This window comes from Onychomys torridus, chromosome 15, assembly GCF_903995425.1.
Source record: "Onychomys torridus chromosome 15, mOncTor1.1, whole genome shotgun sequence".
Taxonomy (NCBI): domain Eukaryota; kingdom Metazoa; phylum Chordata; class Mammalia; order Rodentia; family Cricetidae; genus Onychomys; species Onychomys torridus.
In genome coordinates this window covers 5892997-5906766 of record NC_050457.1, presented here as the reverse complement: position 1 = coordinate 5906766, position 13770 = coordinate 5892997, and the positions used below count along the sequence as shown (strand labels likewise).

At 41.2% G+C, this 13770-nt stretch overlaps 1 protein-coding gene across 1 annotated transcript in view; it reads left to right on the top strand.

The window, feature by feature from the left end:
- Adgrv1 (adhesion G protein-coupled receptor V1) overlaps nt 1-13770 on the top strand; it is a 506561-nt gene that overhangs the window by 414284 nt on the left and 78507 nt on the right. The window contains exon 87 of the mRNA XM_036207476.1: nt 1271-1428. Within this exon, the coding sequence (XP_036063369.1) occupies nt 1271-1428 (158 nt within the window). The remainder of the gene's footprint in view (nt 1-1270; nt 1429-13770) is intronic.

Genomic DNA, 13770 nt, shown 5'->3' with positions numbered 1-13770 from the left:
TCTGTTAGCAAAGTATATTCTTCCACCTGCTCAATCATCTTCCCAGCCTCTTCATTTCACCTTCTGATAGAAACATTTTTTTCTCCAGTTGCAAGAAAGAGTGTTTAGCCAACTATCCCGATTTTGTAGTTTGAGATTTCCTTCTAAATGTATTTTTCCTTGACTTTTCTTCAAAGTTTACTATGGTTACAATATAACATAGGCTTTCAAATATTATGCATCAAAAACAAAAACAAAGGAAGTTGGGAAAAATAAAAGAGGCATACTCTTAATGTCTTAAGAAATTTTCCTCCAAGATGAAAGGTTTACATCTCACAGGAAAGTGCGTCACAACACAAGTACTAAGAAAGGACAAAACTGTCAAAAACCAAGATAGTGTCAACGGCAGGGCAGAGGAGCCTCAGATTTGTGGTAGGCAGTGTGTGAGTGTGAGTGTGCACATGTAGAAACCAGTGGCCATCCTGAGTGTTGTTCCTCAAAACCATCTTCTCTTTGAGACACAGTCTTCTGTTGGCTTGCAGCTTGCTGATTAGGCTAGGCTGGCAGCCAACCAGCCTTGGGGGCTGCCTGTGTCCTTCTCTCCAGGGATGGGATTATAAGCACATACCCCCATACGTAGCCTTTATGTGTGTTCTGAGGGTCACAGATAGGTCTCCATCCTTTCACAGAAAGCACTTTTCCACCTGAATCATCTCCCCACTCCAGCCCTCATATCCCAGCATGCTCCTCGGGGGGCTGTTTAGGAAGATGGAGCTGGTGAAAGCAAGATAAATGTTGTTTCTTAAGTCTAGAAACAGTGGTTTAAGAAAAATTTTCTAGGTGTGTAGCAAACTAATTCAGCTAATTATCATAATTGACTTCTATTGTGAATACTGTTGTAATTTTGATTTTAAAGATAAATGAAGGTATAGAAAGGCTAACTATTCCTAAAATCTACTTAAAATGTAGTGTTAGACTTCAATACACTGACTCTATGCCTTCCCACACAAACTTTAACATGACATATGTGCACTTTGAATCTCTGAATATATTGGACACCAATGTCAGATTCATTTGGCAGACTTATTTGGAAACTCACCACAGAACCTCCTCGGTGAGGTGTAGGTACACCTGTGCCTTCTCTATGACAGCTGTAATCTGTTCAGATATAGTTTACATTTGCCGACATCTACATTCAAAGAGCTAGTGCATGGCAGTGAGGGAGATGAGCTACGACCACGCGCCTCAGTCTTGTGCTTGTCTGAGTTAATGTTTGACTCCTTTCTTCCAGATGCTTCATTCCAAACATCTATGCTGCTCTGTTCATGGCTGCTCTCGTTCCTCTTATGTGCCTCGTGGTGGTGTTTGTGGTGTTCATTCACGCCTATCAGCTGAAGCCACAGTGGAAAGGTTATGACGATGTCTTCAGAGGACGTACAAATGCAACAGGTTAGGAAAGAACTACTTTTGCATTTTAGAAATGGGAACTCCTCATGGAGGTGGGGGATGGGTTTCATGGAGGTTTTTGTCTCCTGGGTTTTTTGTTTGGTTTTGTTTTTAAAGGAAAGAGAAGGATGAGATTAGGTTAAGCTTTCAGCACTGAAGCCCTGGGTTGAACTAAGCTCTCTGGTGTCCACTGCTTGGTCCTTCCTGGCAGCCCTCGTCCTCAGGGCCTGTGGGGTTTATGGCTGTTTCCAGTTTCCCTTAAGGTGTCACAGTCCAGGCCAGTGAGTCACTAGCTTCGGGAATCGCTTCCCAGGCTTTCCCCAACTTAGGCAATCACAACCTACATTCAACCTGTGAAGTCACTTCACTTCCTGCCCATTCTGAGACTTCAGAATCAAGCAAACCTGTGTGGTACTCAGGAGCACTGGATTTTGCATGCGGCTTTCTGATCAAGCTAACAGATGCTTTAAAGCATGTGCAATCAGACAGCCTCACAAGTGGCTGCATGTCTGTTTGCTTAAGTGTACAGAGCTTTCCAGCTTGAGCAGGGGAAAAAAAAAAAAAACAAACTGTGGCTCAGTTTTTTTCCCTTTGAATCATGCTCAGCGTAGGTTTTTATGGTCGGATTCTCTTTTCATTGTCCTTAAAATAGAGTTTCCTAGCAATTTCCTTGACTAGGAACAATAACAGCACACCTACAGACAGAAATGGTACTTAAACACTGTGTGAGTACCCAAGAGACTGGGGAAGGCTTATGAACTGGAAAGGGGCGCCTCTTGGGACAGTGATTGTCTTCTAAGCTTCTGCAAATCTAACTTCAAATGGGTGGCCATCTTGGGGTAATTAATCACAATTTAAATGTTGTCAGAATTTAAGCAGGATACCATACATCAAGTCCCTGAAATCATGTCTAATACACCATCAAGGGTTCAGAAGACACTTTCACTCAGAAGATGTGAGTGTGATAGGAGAAAGCTTTCTAGCCCCTATAAACTGCATCAGGGTGCAAAAGCATTGTTTATGAACTGCTAAGAAGGGCAGTCTCGTGAGGTTTATTCATAGGAACTGCAGGATCTGCCTACTTCGCCCCTCTTCTCCCATCTCTCATCTGCCATGATAATGTGTAGAGAAGTATTTGTAATCATGAGCAGCCTTAAATTTATCAATACAAAAGTAACATTTATTAGAGAAGTCCTACTTTTTCTTAGTTCCTGGAATGTTTTCACTCAACTTGTGATTTGTTGTAATAAAATGGCCATTATGTTTTAGAGGAAAAGGGGTTTTTTGTTGTTGTTGTTTTGTTTTTAATCGACTGTCTTTTGTCTTTTGTTTAGTCACAATGTAAGTGCCAGTGTTGTTACGTGTAGTGGCACATGCCCTTAATCCCAGCACTCAGATCTCTTTGAGTTCAAGGCCCATCTGCTCTACATAGTGAGTTCCAGGCTAGGCAGGCCTATACAAGGACCCTGTCTCAAAGGGAAAAAAGTGCCAGTGTACTAGTCTATCCATTTTGTCCAGGGTAATAACATGAAGACCTAACAGAGCCAGCTAATCCTTTGAAGACTATATGTCTTAGATTTGTTCCATCACTAAGACAATGCTCTGGTTATTAGAACATGGATCTCTCACACACTGAACATGATGGTAGATGTACCATCACAGTTGTCTCAGCTAAAGAACCCACTCTACAAGGAGATACTAACAGAAGCATGGCTTTATTTATCTTTTCTAAAGCAAAATATTCATGGCGTTTCTGGTTCCCTTCTTTGTGTGTGTGTGTGTGTGTGTGTGTGTGTGTGTGTGTGTGTGTGTGTGTGTTTTGAGACAGGGTTTCTCTGTGTAATAGCTCTGGATATCTTGGAACTTGCTCTGTAGATCAGAGAGATCAAACTCAAACTCAGAGATCCACCTGCCTCTGCCTCCCAAGTGCTGAGATTACAGGCGTGCGCTGCCACCACCACCCCAAGGCTCCTGATTTCCCTCTTCTACAGATAATCTAGTTTGAGTAGTTAGTGCCTCATGTCTGAGCTCTTTACATCTGTCTGATCAGTTTCTCTTTATTAGTCTCCTTGTTTTTCTCCATTTCAATGAAGTACAGATGCCTGTACTTCAAAACTGAAGCAAATATTTTCACTCTCCAGCTTTGAGGCTGAGTTTTCTCAGGGCCTAAAAGTCCAGTTTCTGTTGTCTACAAAAGTCCCCATTACCCACTGCTCACCCAGAATTAGTACTGTTTGTCCTACATCCTGACCATGTCAGTCTACTTACCTTTCCTAAAATTGTCAGATAGAGCTCTCTATGCCCTGTAAGGAACTCTGTTAAATGAGATGGGGACTTCTGAATGAATGAGATAAAGAGGTAAATGTGGTTTATCACACTCCCAGAATCTTCACTAACCCTTAAAATAACCCTAAATCCAGTTTAAAATGGTGTAAACACAGGTTGGTTTCTCTCAGTCCCACTCCTGTAGAGATCCTGAAGTCCTTCGGCATCACAGTTTATCTATGAAACTCCGGCATCCCACTCCTGTAGAGATCCTGAAGTCCTTCAGCATCACAATTTATCTATGAAACTCTGGCATCACCTCTTTGCAGCATCACTGCAAATGGGAATCACTCCTTCCCTGTGCCTTGGATGTCCTCATTTGTGTAGTTACTACAACCCTTGTTATAGAATGGGTCTGTGGCTTGTTGAGCTTTGTGTGGTTAACTGCATAAACCATTCCTTGAGAACAAGGAATATTCAAGACCCATGTATCCCTGGCATCTTTCAGAGTACTCATTGGATAGCAAGAACATGGTTGATATTCTTAAGTAGTTGAATTAAGGTACTATAAATCCTATAATGGTAGTCGAGGGTACCCTATGACACACATCACAAGAACAGGCACTGCTACATCATCAAAAGTGGAATTAAAATGATCTGTCTTGTTGATCTGCTTGCCCATTCCATTAAAAATATTATATAATTTGCACTATTTTTTCCTGTCCTTTCCTTCTGTGAGTCTCAGAACTATGTTCGAATTTACTCTTTAATAATGCATTTGAAACCCACTGTTACTCCACTTAATGTGGCCCATATTCTGCAAATCCAAAGAAATAAGTCTTTCCTACTCTAATCAGGAATATTTAATACTTTACTTGAATCTTCTTGTTAAAATTGGATTGTGCTGACCTTTAAAATATCCAATTAAAGTTACACTGTAAATTAGTGTTTTATCTCTCTACCCTACTCACTATAGATAGTAGCTAAGAATAGCATATTAACAAAAGAGTACTAAAAAAGGATGAATATGTCTTTGTGGGTCAGAAACAGAGCAAAAGCATAAAATGGTGATCTGAGCCCCAAACCTTAATATTTCCTAATATCAAAAAGATGTGGATGCAAACTCTCACCTGCTCTGGTGGTGAAATGGAGCCTATAAGATTCCAACCCATGATGGGAAGATACAGACAATGGATCCCATGATGGGAAGATATGGACAATGAATTCCTCATGACAGAACCCTGGGAGAGCTGCTTCAGACGCTTCAGCTTAGACTTAGAACAGTGTGTCAGCCCAAGAAGGCAATCCCACCCCATTAAACATGAGTGCCAAGCTCTTTGGGGTTACAGTCATAGCATCACCATGGAAAATGAAGGACCAAGACATCAAAATACTCCCCGAGGGCTCTGAAAGCCACAGGAGTGTTTGGGGAGGCAACCACAGAACCCTTTCAATGGTAAAGGTTGAGAAAAAAAAAAGAGTGGATAGAGAAACAAATGTTTTCTATTCAAAAAATAAGGAAAACTAATCAGCATAGACCTTTGAATGTAACAAAAGGTAACTTTAAAGCATGAATCTGGTCCGATGTGGAGTCTGTAAGAGATTTAAAATGAGTGAGCTAAGGTCCCTGTGAAGTAGGAAGCAATGAAGAAAACCCCGCAAGCCACTGGGCAAATCACTTACCCATTTTATCTGTTCACTCTGGAAAGCTTTGCTGAGATGTAGTTTATATACCAGAAAGTTCCTCTGTTCAAATTGTCCAGTCTGATGAGGGTTAACATGTTTATATTGTCATGACTGATAAGGAGCCTCACACTCATCAGTAACCCCTCCCCACCCTCCATCTTCCTGAGCATCGGATTCCCAATAACCCACTTTCTCTGCATCTCGGTCTCCATGTCTAATCAGGATGCTTTATACAGTAGGATCCTAGGACATGTGGTTCTGCATGTCTAGCTTCTTAGCTTAGCATGATGTGCTCCAAGTTCATCTGTATCGTTCACATGGACCTTTGTATTGTACCTAGTACCTTTTTACTGCCAAACAACAGTCCACTGTAAGGACTCTAATAAGTATTCCATCAGTTGAGGGTCAATTGGGCTGGTTTCTCTTTGGGGCAAGTAAAAACTGTACTTGTATGAACATATGTGTAGGTTTGGCATTGATAAGTATCTTTATTCCTCTTGGGCATATGTGTAGAAGAGAACTTGCTTGGCCATAAGTTAACTATCTGATCCACAAAAAAATGTTTTCCACAATGGCTGTGGTGGCCTGTTTGTTTGGTTTGTTGCTATTGTTGTTTGTTTTAATTTTTTATTAATTTTATATATTAACCACAGTCTCCCCTCCCACCCCTCCTCCCATTCCCCCTCCCCTCTCCACCTCCCATCCACTCCTCCAAAAGGGTAAGGCCCCGGTTTTTCTTTATTTGTTTGAGATGGAGGTCTCACTGTGTTGCTCAGGCTGGTCTCAAACTCAAATGACCCTTCTGTCTCCACCCGCTAAGTGATGGGATCACAGCAGCCTACTTGGCCTTTCTTCAGATATGGGTTTTGTTTACTTTTTGTCTGTGTTTTCATCAGACAGAGTTGAGTCCTAAGACTAGGCCCCTGGCAGATAATAACATATTCGGCACCTGGATCTTCTGACCTGATTTCAGAAATAAGGAGTAGAATGCTGCCCACATGGTAACAGCGTAAATATTGAGATAAACTCTGAACACAGCAGAGAGGAGACAGCTCATGAATAGGTCCTAAAGGAAAGCTCCAGAATCATAACGGAAACATACCAAAAAAAAAAAAAAAAAAAAAAAAGGAGAGAAAACAGAAACAAGCCGAAAAGAATAAAGATAGATCCACAAACAGAAGAAAAGTATAGTGGAACCACAAAGAGTACAATCTGAAGAGATAAAGCTTCAGAATTTTATGGAATTGTATAAATACATATGAAATCAATCTATTTATAAGAGCTGAGGCTTCCTGAGAAGCGTTGTGTTATCGAGACACTAAGAACATTTTGAACATGTCTGCATCTGTATTTGGGAAACCTGGATTGTGAGCATCTTTTCTTGGCTTCTGATATTCTGGACTCTTACTGTAAGTAGCCAAGTCCCACTCAGGACATGTGAAGCTATGGTGTGAACAAATGTGCTTCTTGCTGATAACCTAAGTTTCAAAGACAGCACAAAACCTGGCACCCTCTTCTCTTGCTCCGAGCAGCTGGTGCTTTTCACACCTTCCTGTCCACAGCATGCTAGAGAGTGTAGTGGCATCACTCTCCAGGAGGCCCAGCATAGCCCGCTGCAATTCTAAACACACAGAGGCAGTCCCTACCTCCTAAGCTAACTCAGACAGTAAGAGTTTATTTACATTTCCCTTGCATTGTATAGTGAATTGCAGAGTCAGACATATTTGAGAGGGGTTACATCATTTCATTTGACCTACAATCTTCCACAGTTTGTAGAGCAGCTCTCTAAATCACTCCCTTCACAGGATATTTATGCCTGAGAAAAGGAACAACTTCTCCAACAACATGTATCTGTCCCTACTGAATAGAATATCATTGTATATCAGTTCCTCGCATCTTAACACTTTGGGTGACTGTTTTTCTCTTGGCATCCCTTAGTTTCAAGCTACTACATTCAAGTAAACTCAGTGAAATCTAAAGGAAAGGTTACAGGGAGAACTCTCAGGAAGTGAACCACACTAGGACCTGCAGCTAGCCATCTTCTCTACCTTTCCTCCTGAGCTGCTCTGGAACAGCCTAAGAGCATGGCCTTAGGGGCCCTGCGGTTGACCCGTGTGAGCCTGACTCTTGAAGGTCAGTGGCTGTCTGTGAGGCACCAGCTTCCTCCTCTCTTCAGTGGAGTAGGTGTGCTGCAAAAATGAGTCATAAATGTATACTAAAGTGAATTTCAGTGTCTCAAATGGCATTTCAAATGAAGCCTATAATTTTCAGGTTTGGTTTTGATCCCTCGGGCAATGATAAAGTGGTCTTTCCTTTCAAACTTATTTTAAAAGTTGCTGACTCCTTTCTGATTCATCAGTCAGTTCTTATGTGATGAAAGATTCATGGAGCAGAGAGAGAATATTAATTGGAATGAAAAGAGGAAGTAGGTGATTACAAGTCCTTTTGTTACAAAAATTCCCAAATAGGTTTTGGTATGTATACAAATTGGGCAAGTGGCTAGAGTCTAAGGCCACACCAGCCTGAACATACCTGATACGGTCTAGTCTCAGAGGTTAAGCTTAGTTAGTACTTAGACGGGAAAGGCGGCTTGAGTCTAAGGCCACACCAGCCTGAACATACCTGATACGGTCTAGTCTCAGAGGTTAAGCGTGCGTAGTTAGTACTTAGACGGGAAAGGCGGCTTGAGCCCACTGGTCATGCACAATAAGACTCTGGACTGTTTGTCCCTAGTATGGTAATGGCCAGTTTTCTTGCGTGGGAGCATCATTATGACAGAACGCTACCAGCCCCTCACAAGGCTCATTCTCTTTAGCCTCTGTGTAAACAATAACAGTTAAGATAAAGTTCCATTACTGTGATGGAAATCACCGAAAACATGTGATGAATGTGAAACATTTCATTATATCTTAAAGTTAAGTGACTTTTTTATTACTAATATTGAAAAAAAATCCAAATTGATTTTCAGGAAACTCATTGAAATCCAAAGAATAAAGAGAGTAAAGAAATAGCTCCTGATAAACGAAACACTCTCCCATGTTGTCATCTCCAAGATGGCTGACTGCTTGCTTCTCTCTTTTCAGACATGGGTGCCCCTTTTCATAGCAAGGGGTACACTCTTCTTCCCCTCCATAAGTCTGAGTTGGCTTTGGTCTTCTTTACACCAATCTCATGGAAGTGATGCTGTCACACAGCTTGTCAGAGGACTAGCATTTTAACTGTCGTTGCTTTGGAAACCAGCCACCACGTGTGCTCAGTTATCCTGAGACGACCCCGATGGTAGAAGGACCACAATGGCCAATGGGGAGCAGGCACATGGAGAGACACATGTAGCCATCATGCAGAGGTTTTTGGGCATCTGAGGGCTGCTTCTGGACATGTGAGTGCAAAAGCCATCTTGTAGGATCCAGCCACACAGAATAGAAAACCTGCCAAGGGCCGCTGTAGGAGTGGGGCAAGTAACTTGATATGAAATGACTGAACTTTGTGCAGCTTTGTTACAAATAGTTAGAACATTTAGATCAAGAAGCCTCACGCTTCTCACTTCAAAACTGTGTGTTGCTGCCACTTTAACTTTTGCTTGCAGAGACATTCTTGATGTGTAAGTCAAATTTCAAAATTACCAGCTGAGTTTTTTTTTAAACTCAAACAGTGTGGCTCACACTGAAGCAAACGGAGTCATCTTACCTAGAGCAGAACCTGTGTGCTTGCCTGGGATCCAGAGTGACCAACTCAACAGGGTTTTCATGGCCTTGGCAGCAAGTGCCTGTTTGCAGTCTCCTCCCCATTTTACTACTGAGACGAAAATGAAAACACAATGCCTGTAGACCTGCGGAAAACCCCAGGGCTCTTCACTATACAATGAATGGCTGTTCATTTGAGTCTTTGTAAGTGCAGCTCAACCTTCCCACATCTTGATAGTGGTGGTGGGGGAAATCCCGAATGTTCCAGGAAATGGATGCTCCTCCTCCATGACCTCAGTCTTCATAGATTCGAATCAGAAGTCTTTGAACCCCAAATAGTATGTGCAGTTAATGCCTCCTTCTTTGTGTTTGCACTTGGAATTTGATATTAATAGCTAAAAACTGCTAGAACAGGGCTGCAGTGGCTTACTATCATAGTCCCTGGGTTTAGTCCCTAGGGTCATAAATAAGCAAGCCCAACCTCTTACAACAGTAGTCTCAGGAATTCCCTATTACAAAAGAAAGGAGCTGGGTGGTTAACATCCTGCCCAAAGCCCGATTTATACATGTAACCAAAGAAGAGGAGGGGCTGGGTGGTTGGGTCTTTCTAGAACACACAGTTCTTGAATATCCTTTTATTTACTAACTAAACAATTATTCTATTAGTGTTTTGAGAGATTCCTAGGAAGTGTTTAGTCCTCTCCCAACTCTTCCAGATCCACTCCCCACTCAGCTGGTTCCAGAATATCTTTACCTCAGGGTGTCTTTATCTCTTTATCTCTTACCCACTCACTCACTGATGACTGACGAAGGGAGCTCACTGTCAGATAACCAAACCAACATATATTCTAGTTAGGCAGTCTTCATAAAGCATGCAAGAATAGTTAATTGACTGTGCCTGCCTGTAAGTGACAGGTATGAATTTCTGATCTCCTTGTCCTCTTCATGCTCATCATTATCATCATCTTCACTACCATTAAGATTCATCTGCCAGGCACTGTGCTAAGAAGTTATGTACAGAGAAAGCTTTCATCTCAGCGTTTACCTGAATCCCATGAAAGAAATACTGTTATTTCTATAGTCAGCCAAAAATCCCAGGCAATGCAAGCCTGGGGACACTTCTATCGAGTCAACAGTGCTAAGTCATGGAGCTGGGATGAGAACCACAGGTGATGTATGAGCTCTACAGAGCCACTGGTGCCAGCACCTGCACATTTTATTCTCGAAACTTTCACTGATAATCCCAGTCTGAAGACTTAATTTTAGAAGATGTCCATCCATATAAATAACCATTAGATTCTGTTCCCACAAAAGAGCTTGAAGGGATCTTGGCTTGAAAATTATTCTCGCATCTGCTACTTCATTTTTTATTTCTAACAAAAACCTCTCCCTCTCTTCCTGTTACTGAAATACCCGGTTTTTCTCAGTATCCTCCTAGTTGATACAGCTGCTATGCCACTGCTCCATTTAATGGGATTATTTGATTGATAGAATGCCTATAAAATCTACAAGTATTTAATAAACTCTCTAGACTATATTAAGGGCTTGAAGTTTGTTCTGTTTTTTATTAGTTTAATACCATTCAGTATGTAGTTGACACAATGCCATGAGATCCTTTCTTTCTTGTTTCTTTTTCTTTTCTTTTTTTTTTTTTTTTTGGTTTTGTTTGTTTTGTTTTGTTTTTTTCAAGACAGGGTTTCTCTGTGTAGCTTTGTTCCTTTCCTGGAACTCGCTTTGTAGACCAGGCTGGCCTCGAACTCACAGAGATCTGCCTGCCTTTGCCTCCCGAGTACTGGGATTAAAGGCTTTCGCCACCAACACCAGGCTGAAATTCTTTCTTTAACATACTTTCTAAAAGTCTCTCAGACATCTTTCTCTGTGATTATGTCTGGTGATTATGGCTGCCATGCAGGATATCATGGGCTGTAGATCTAGAGAACAGGTATTTATTTCTCACAGTTGCTGGGGCCTAAAGTCCACAATGAAGGTGCCAGCTGATTTGGATCCCAAGGACCATCTTCCTGCTGTGGTCTCTCAGACGAGCAAAAGAGATTCCTCCTATGTCTCTTCTTCTAAGTCATTAGCCCCATTGTGAGCTCCACTGACCATATGATCCATCTAGTCACCTCTTGGAGATCCAGCTCTAGGTTCCTACTGTACTGGGAGTTAGGCTTGCTCCATGTGAATTTGAGGGCTAGAAGACACATTTCATCCATGACACCTGGATCATGCCGCCCATCATCTCTTGCCACTGTCTTGAGACTGGTGTTCATTAATTCTTATTTACCTCTTTTCTATGCTGAAGCATTCTAATGTGCAAATTGACCTTGCCATTAAAATAAATGTAACGGCAGCAATCCTGGGACTTTAAAGGGAAACCTACTGCTTTCTCAATGAACTTCACACACTTAGCTGTTCTTACAGCCTTGATTCTTCCTAAAAGCAGTAGAATTTCTAGTAAATCTGGATTCAACACAGCTAGGTTCACTCTTGCTTTCTGAGTTTGCTTGTGGTGGTTTCAGAAGAGGAGAGAGAGTGGAACTGTATTGAATTTTTTTAAGTGGGGTAGGGTATTGTACTCATGCATGTACCTAGGCCATGGTGTGTGCATGGAGGTCAGAGAACAACTCTTGGGAATTCGTTCTCTCTTGTCATCTTAGGAGATCTGGGTATCAAACAGATTGTCAAGCATGTGCCCAAGCACCTGTACCTGCTAAGATGTCTCAGAAGTCTGGGAACTGGCTTATACCTTGCTGCCCACCTTTATGAAGCGTTGGTAGACGGTTAATGGAAGATATAGTCTATGTGGTAGACAATTAAAGCCAGTGTCTGTGACTATCCAATAGTTTCATGGCTGAAAATGATGCTTAGTGCATATATCACCTCTTACTGATGTGCCTGCATCCTTGTCATGCTACATCATGTTTGGTCAGAGAACCAATGAAATAGGTCCCATTGTTCACAATGTACTTACTAGCTTTCAGTGTATTTCCTTCTTGCTCATCTCCAATTTAATAAAAAATTTAAACTTCAATTTTTCTGGTGGCATTCTCTACTTTTTGGAAGGATTTACTCTTCTTCATTTACCCTTCTTTACTTATCTTTTAAAAGTTACCAGTGAGTCATTGCTTTCTAATCCTTTGAAAACTCTATAAAACAGTTATTCCTGTTTATTGCTTTTATCTGGAAGCAGTTTTTAATGGATGACGGCACTCTTCCATTTAATTCCTGGCTAAGGAAAAGACAGTTCCTCATTTTTATAATATGTCTCTCCAGAATTAGAATTTACGCTATTGCCAATGAACATATATAAAGCTCAACCAGACAGTAGAAACATCAGGCTTTTGAGCCTGTTTTATCTTGGAGAGTTTGTATTCTAACATGGTAATGAACACGTCAGGTGGCTTCTCTACTGTGGTCTCTTAATGCAGGGCTCTGCCAGCTTCTTAGCTGCAGATTCCATTGTAACTTTTTCCATGTGCTTTTTATTGCCATTATTATTATTTCAAATCCTTTCTACTCGTGAGTCAATGTTGACATTGCTCTTTATAGAAATCGGCTCTGAAATGATGGTTTGTGTGGATAGACTTTAAATTGATTGACTAATAAAATATTAAAGAACGGATCTAAGAATAAAGAACACCAAAGGGGTTGTTATTACTAAAAAAGAAAAGTAGAAACTGGGGAATGAAGAATGAATCATATTCAGGGTACAGTATCTGTACTCTAAATATCTACCATGCTTACATTATATTATACATTATAGTACTCAGAAAATCAAATAGGGAAATGGAATTTTTGCAACACATTGTTTTTAAAGAAAAGTACACTATACCAATGGTGAAGTATGAACTTCACTAAAGGCAGCACACTCTTTCAGGAGCCTTATTTTAAAGGAAATAGGAGATGTAGTGACCCCTTCCTCCAGATGACTGCACAAAACCATATTTCCACTCCACGGGAAGCAGAAAATGACTTTTCTCCTTATGTTCTAAGACACTGCAGCTCTGCCTTCAGATGTCCCTGCTCTCTGATCCCTCCATTTGCTACCATCCCCCTCCACATTGTGGCAGGTGCCTGCTTTCATGATCACCCTCCATCCTTATCACCATTTTTCCTTCCACACCTCACTCATCACAGCCTCTCCATCAATCCTGCTGCTTAGTCCTGTTTGCTTTCGGCCTGCCCAGTGACTCTCTTTTCTCTGGACCTTTCACCGTCCTCTGAGAGTCCATTGTAATTGAAGATTTCAAAGATATTTGCAATTGATCCTTTGATTTCTTCACCAACTTGCCTTCCTCTTTAAGTATATGGCCAACCGCCAGTCTAGTCTAGGCACAGTACTCTTCATTACCCTTTATTTTGGCCAGGAACTCATAGAGATCCACCTGCCTCAGCCTACCCAGTGCTGTGATTACTGTGATTAAAGGCATGTACCACCATGGCCAGTGATTAATGGACAATGGCAAGCCTTCATACAGCACATGTGCCAGACTGTTCTGCAGTTAGTTTTATATTCTTGAGAACAGCTCTATATGTAGGTGTGATGTTCATTTTCTGAATTTGCAGACATAGTTATATAATAACAGAAAGAAATGCAGAGCACCAGTAAAAACTAAAGTGATTAAATAAGAATAATAAAAAATAAGGTATAACAGAAAGTAATTGTCGTCCAATTAGTGGTACTCTGTAATGAATACTAATTTATTTT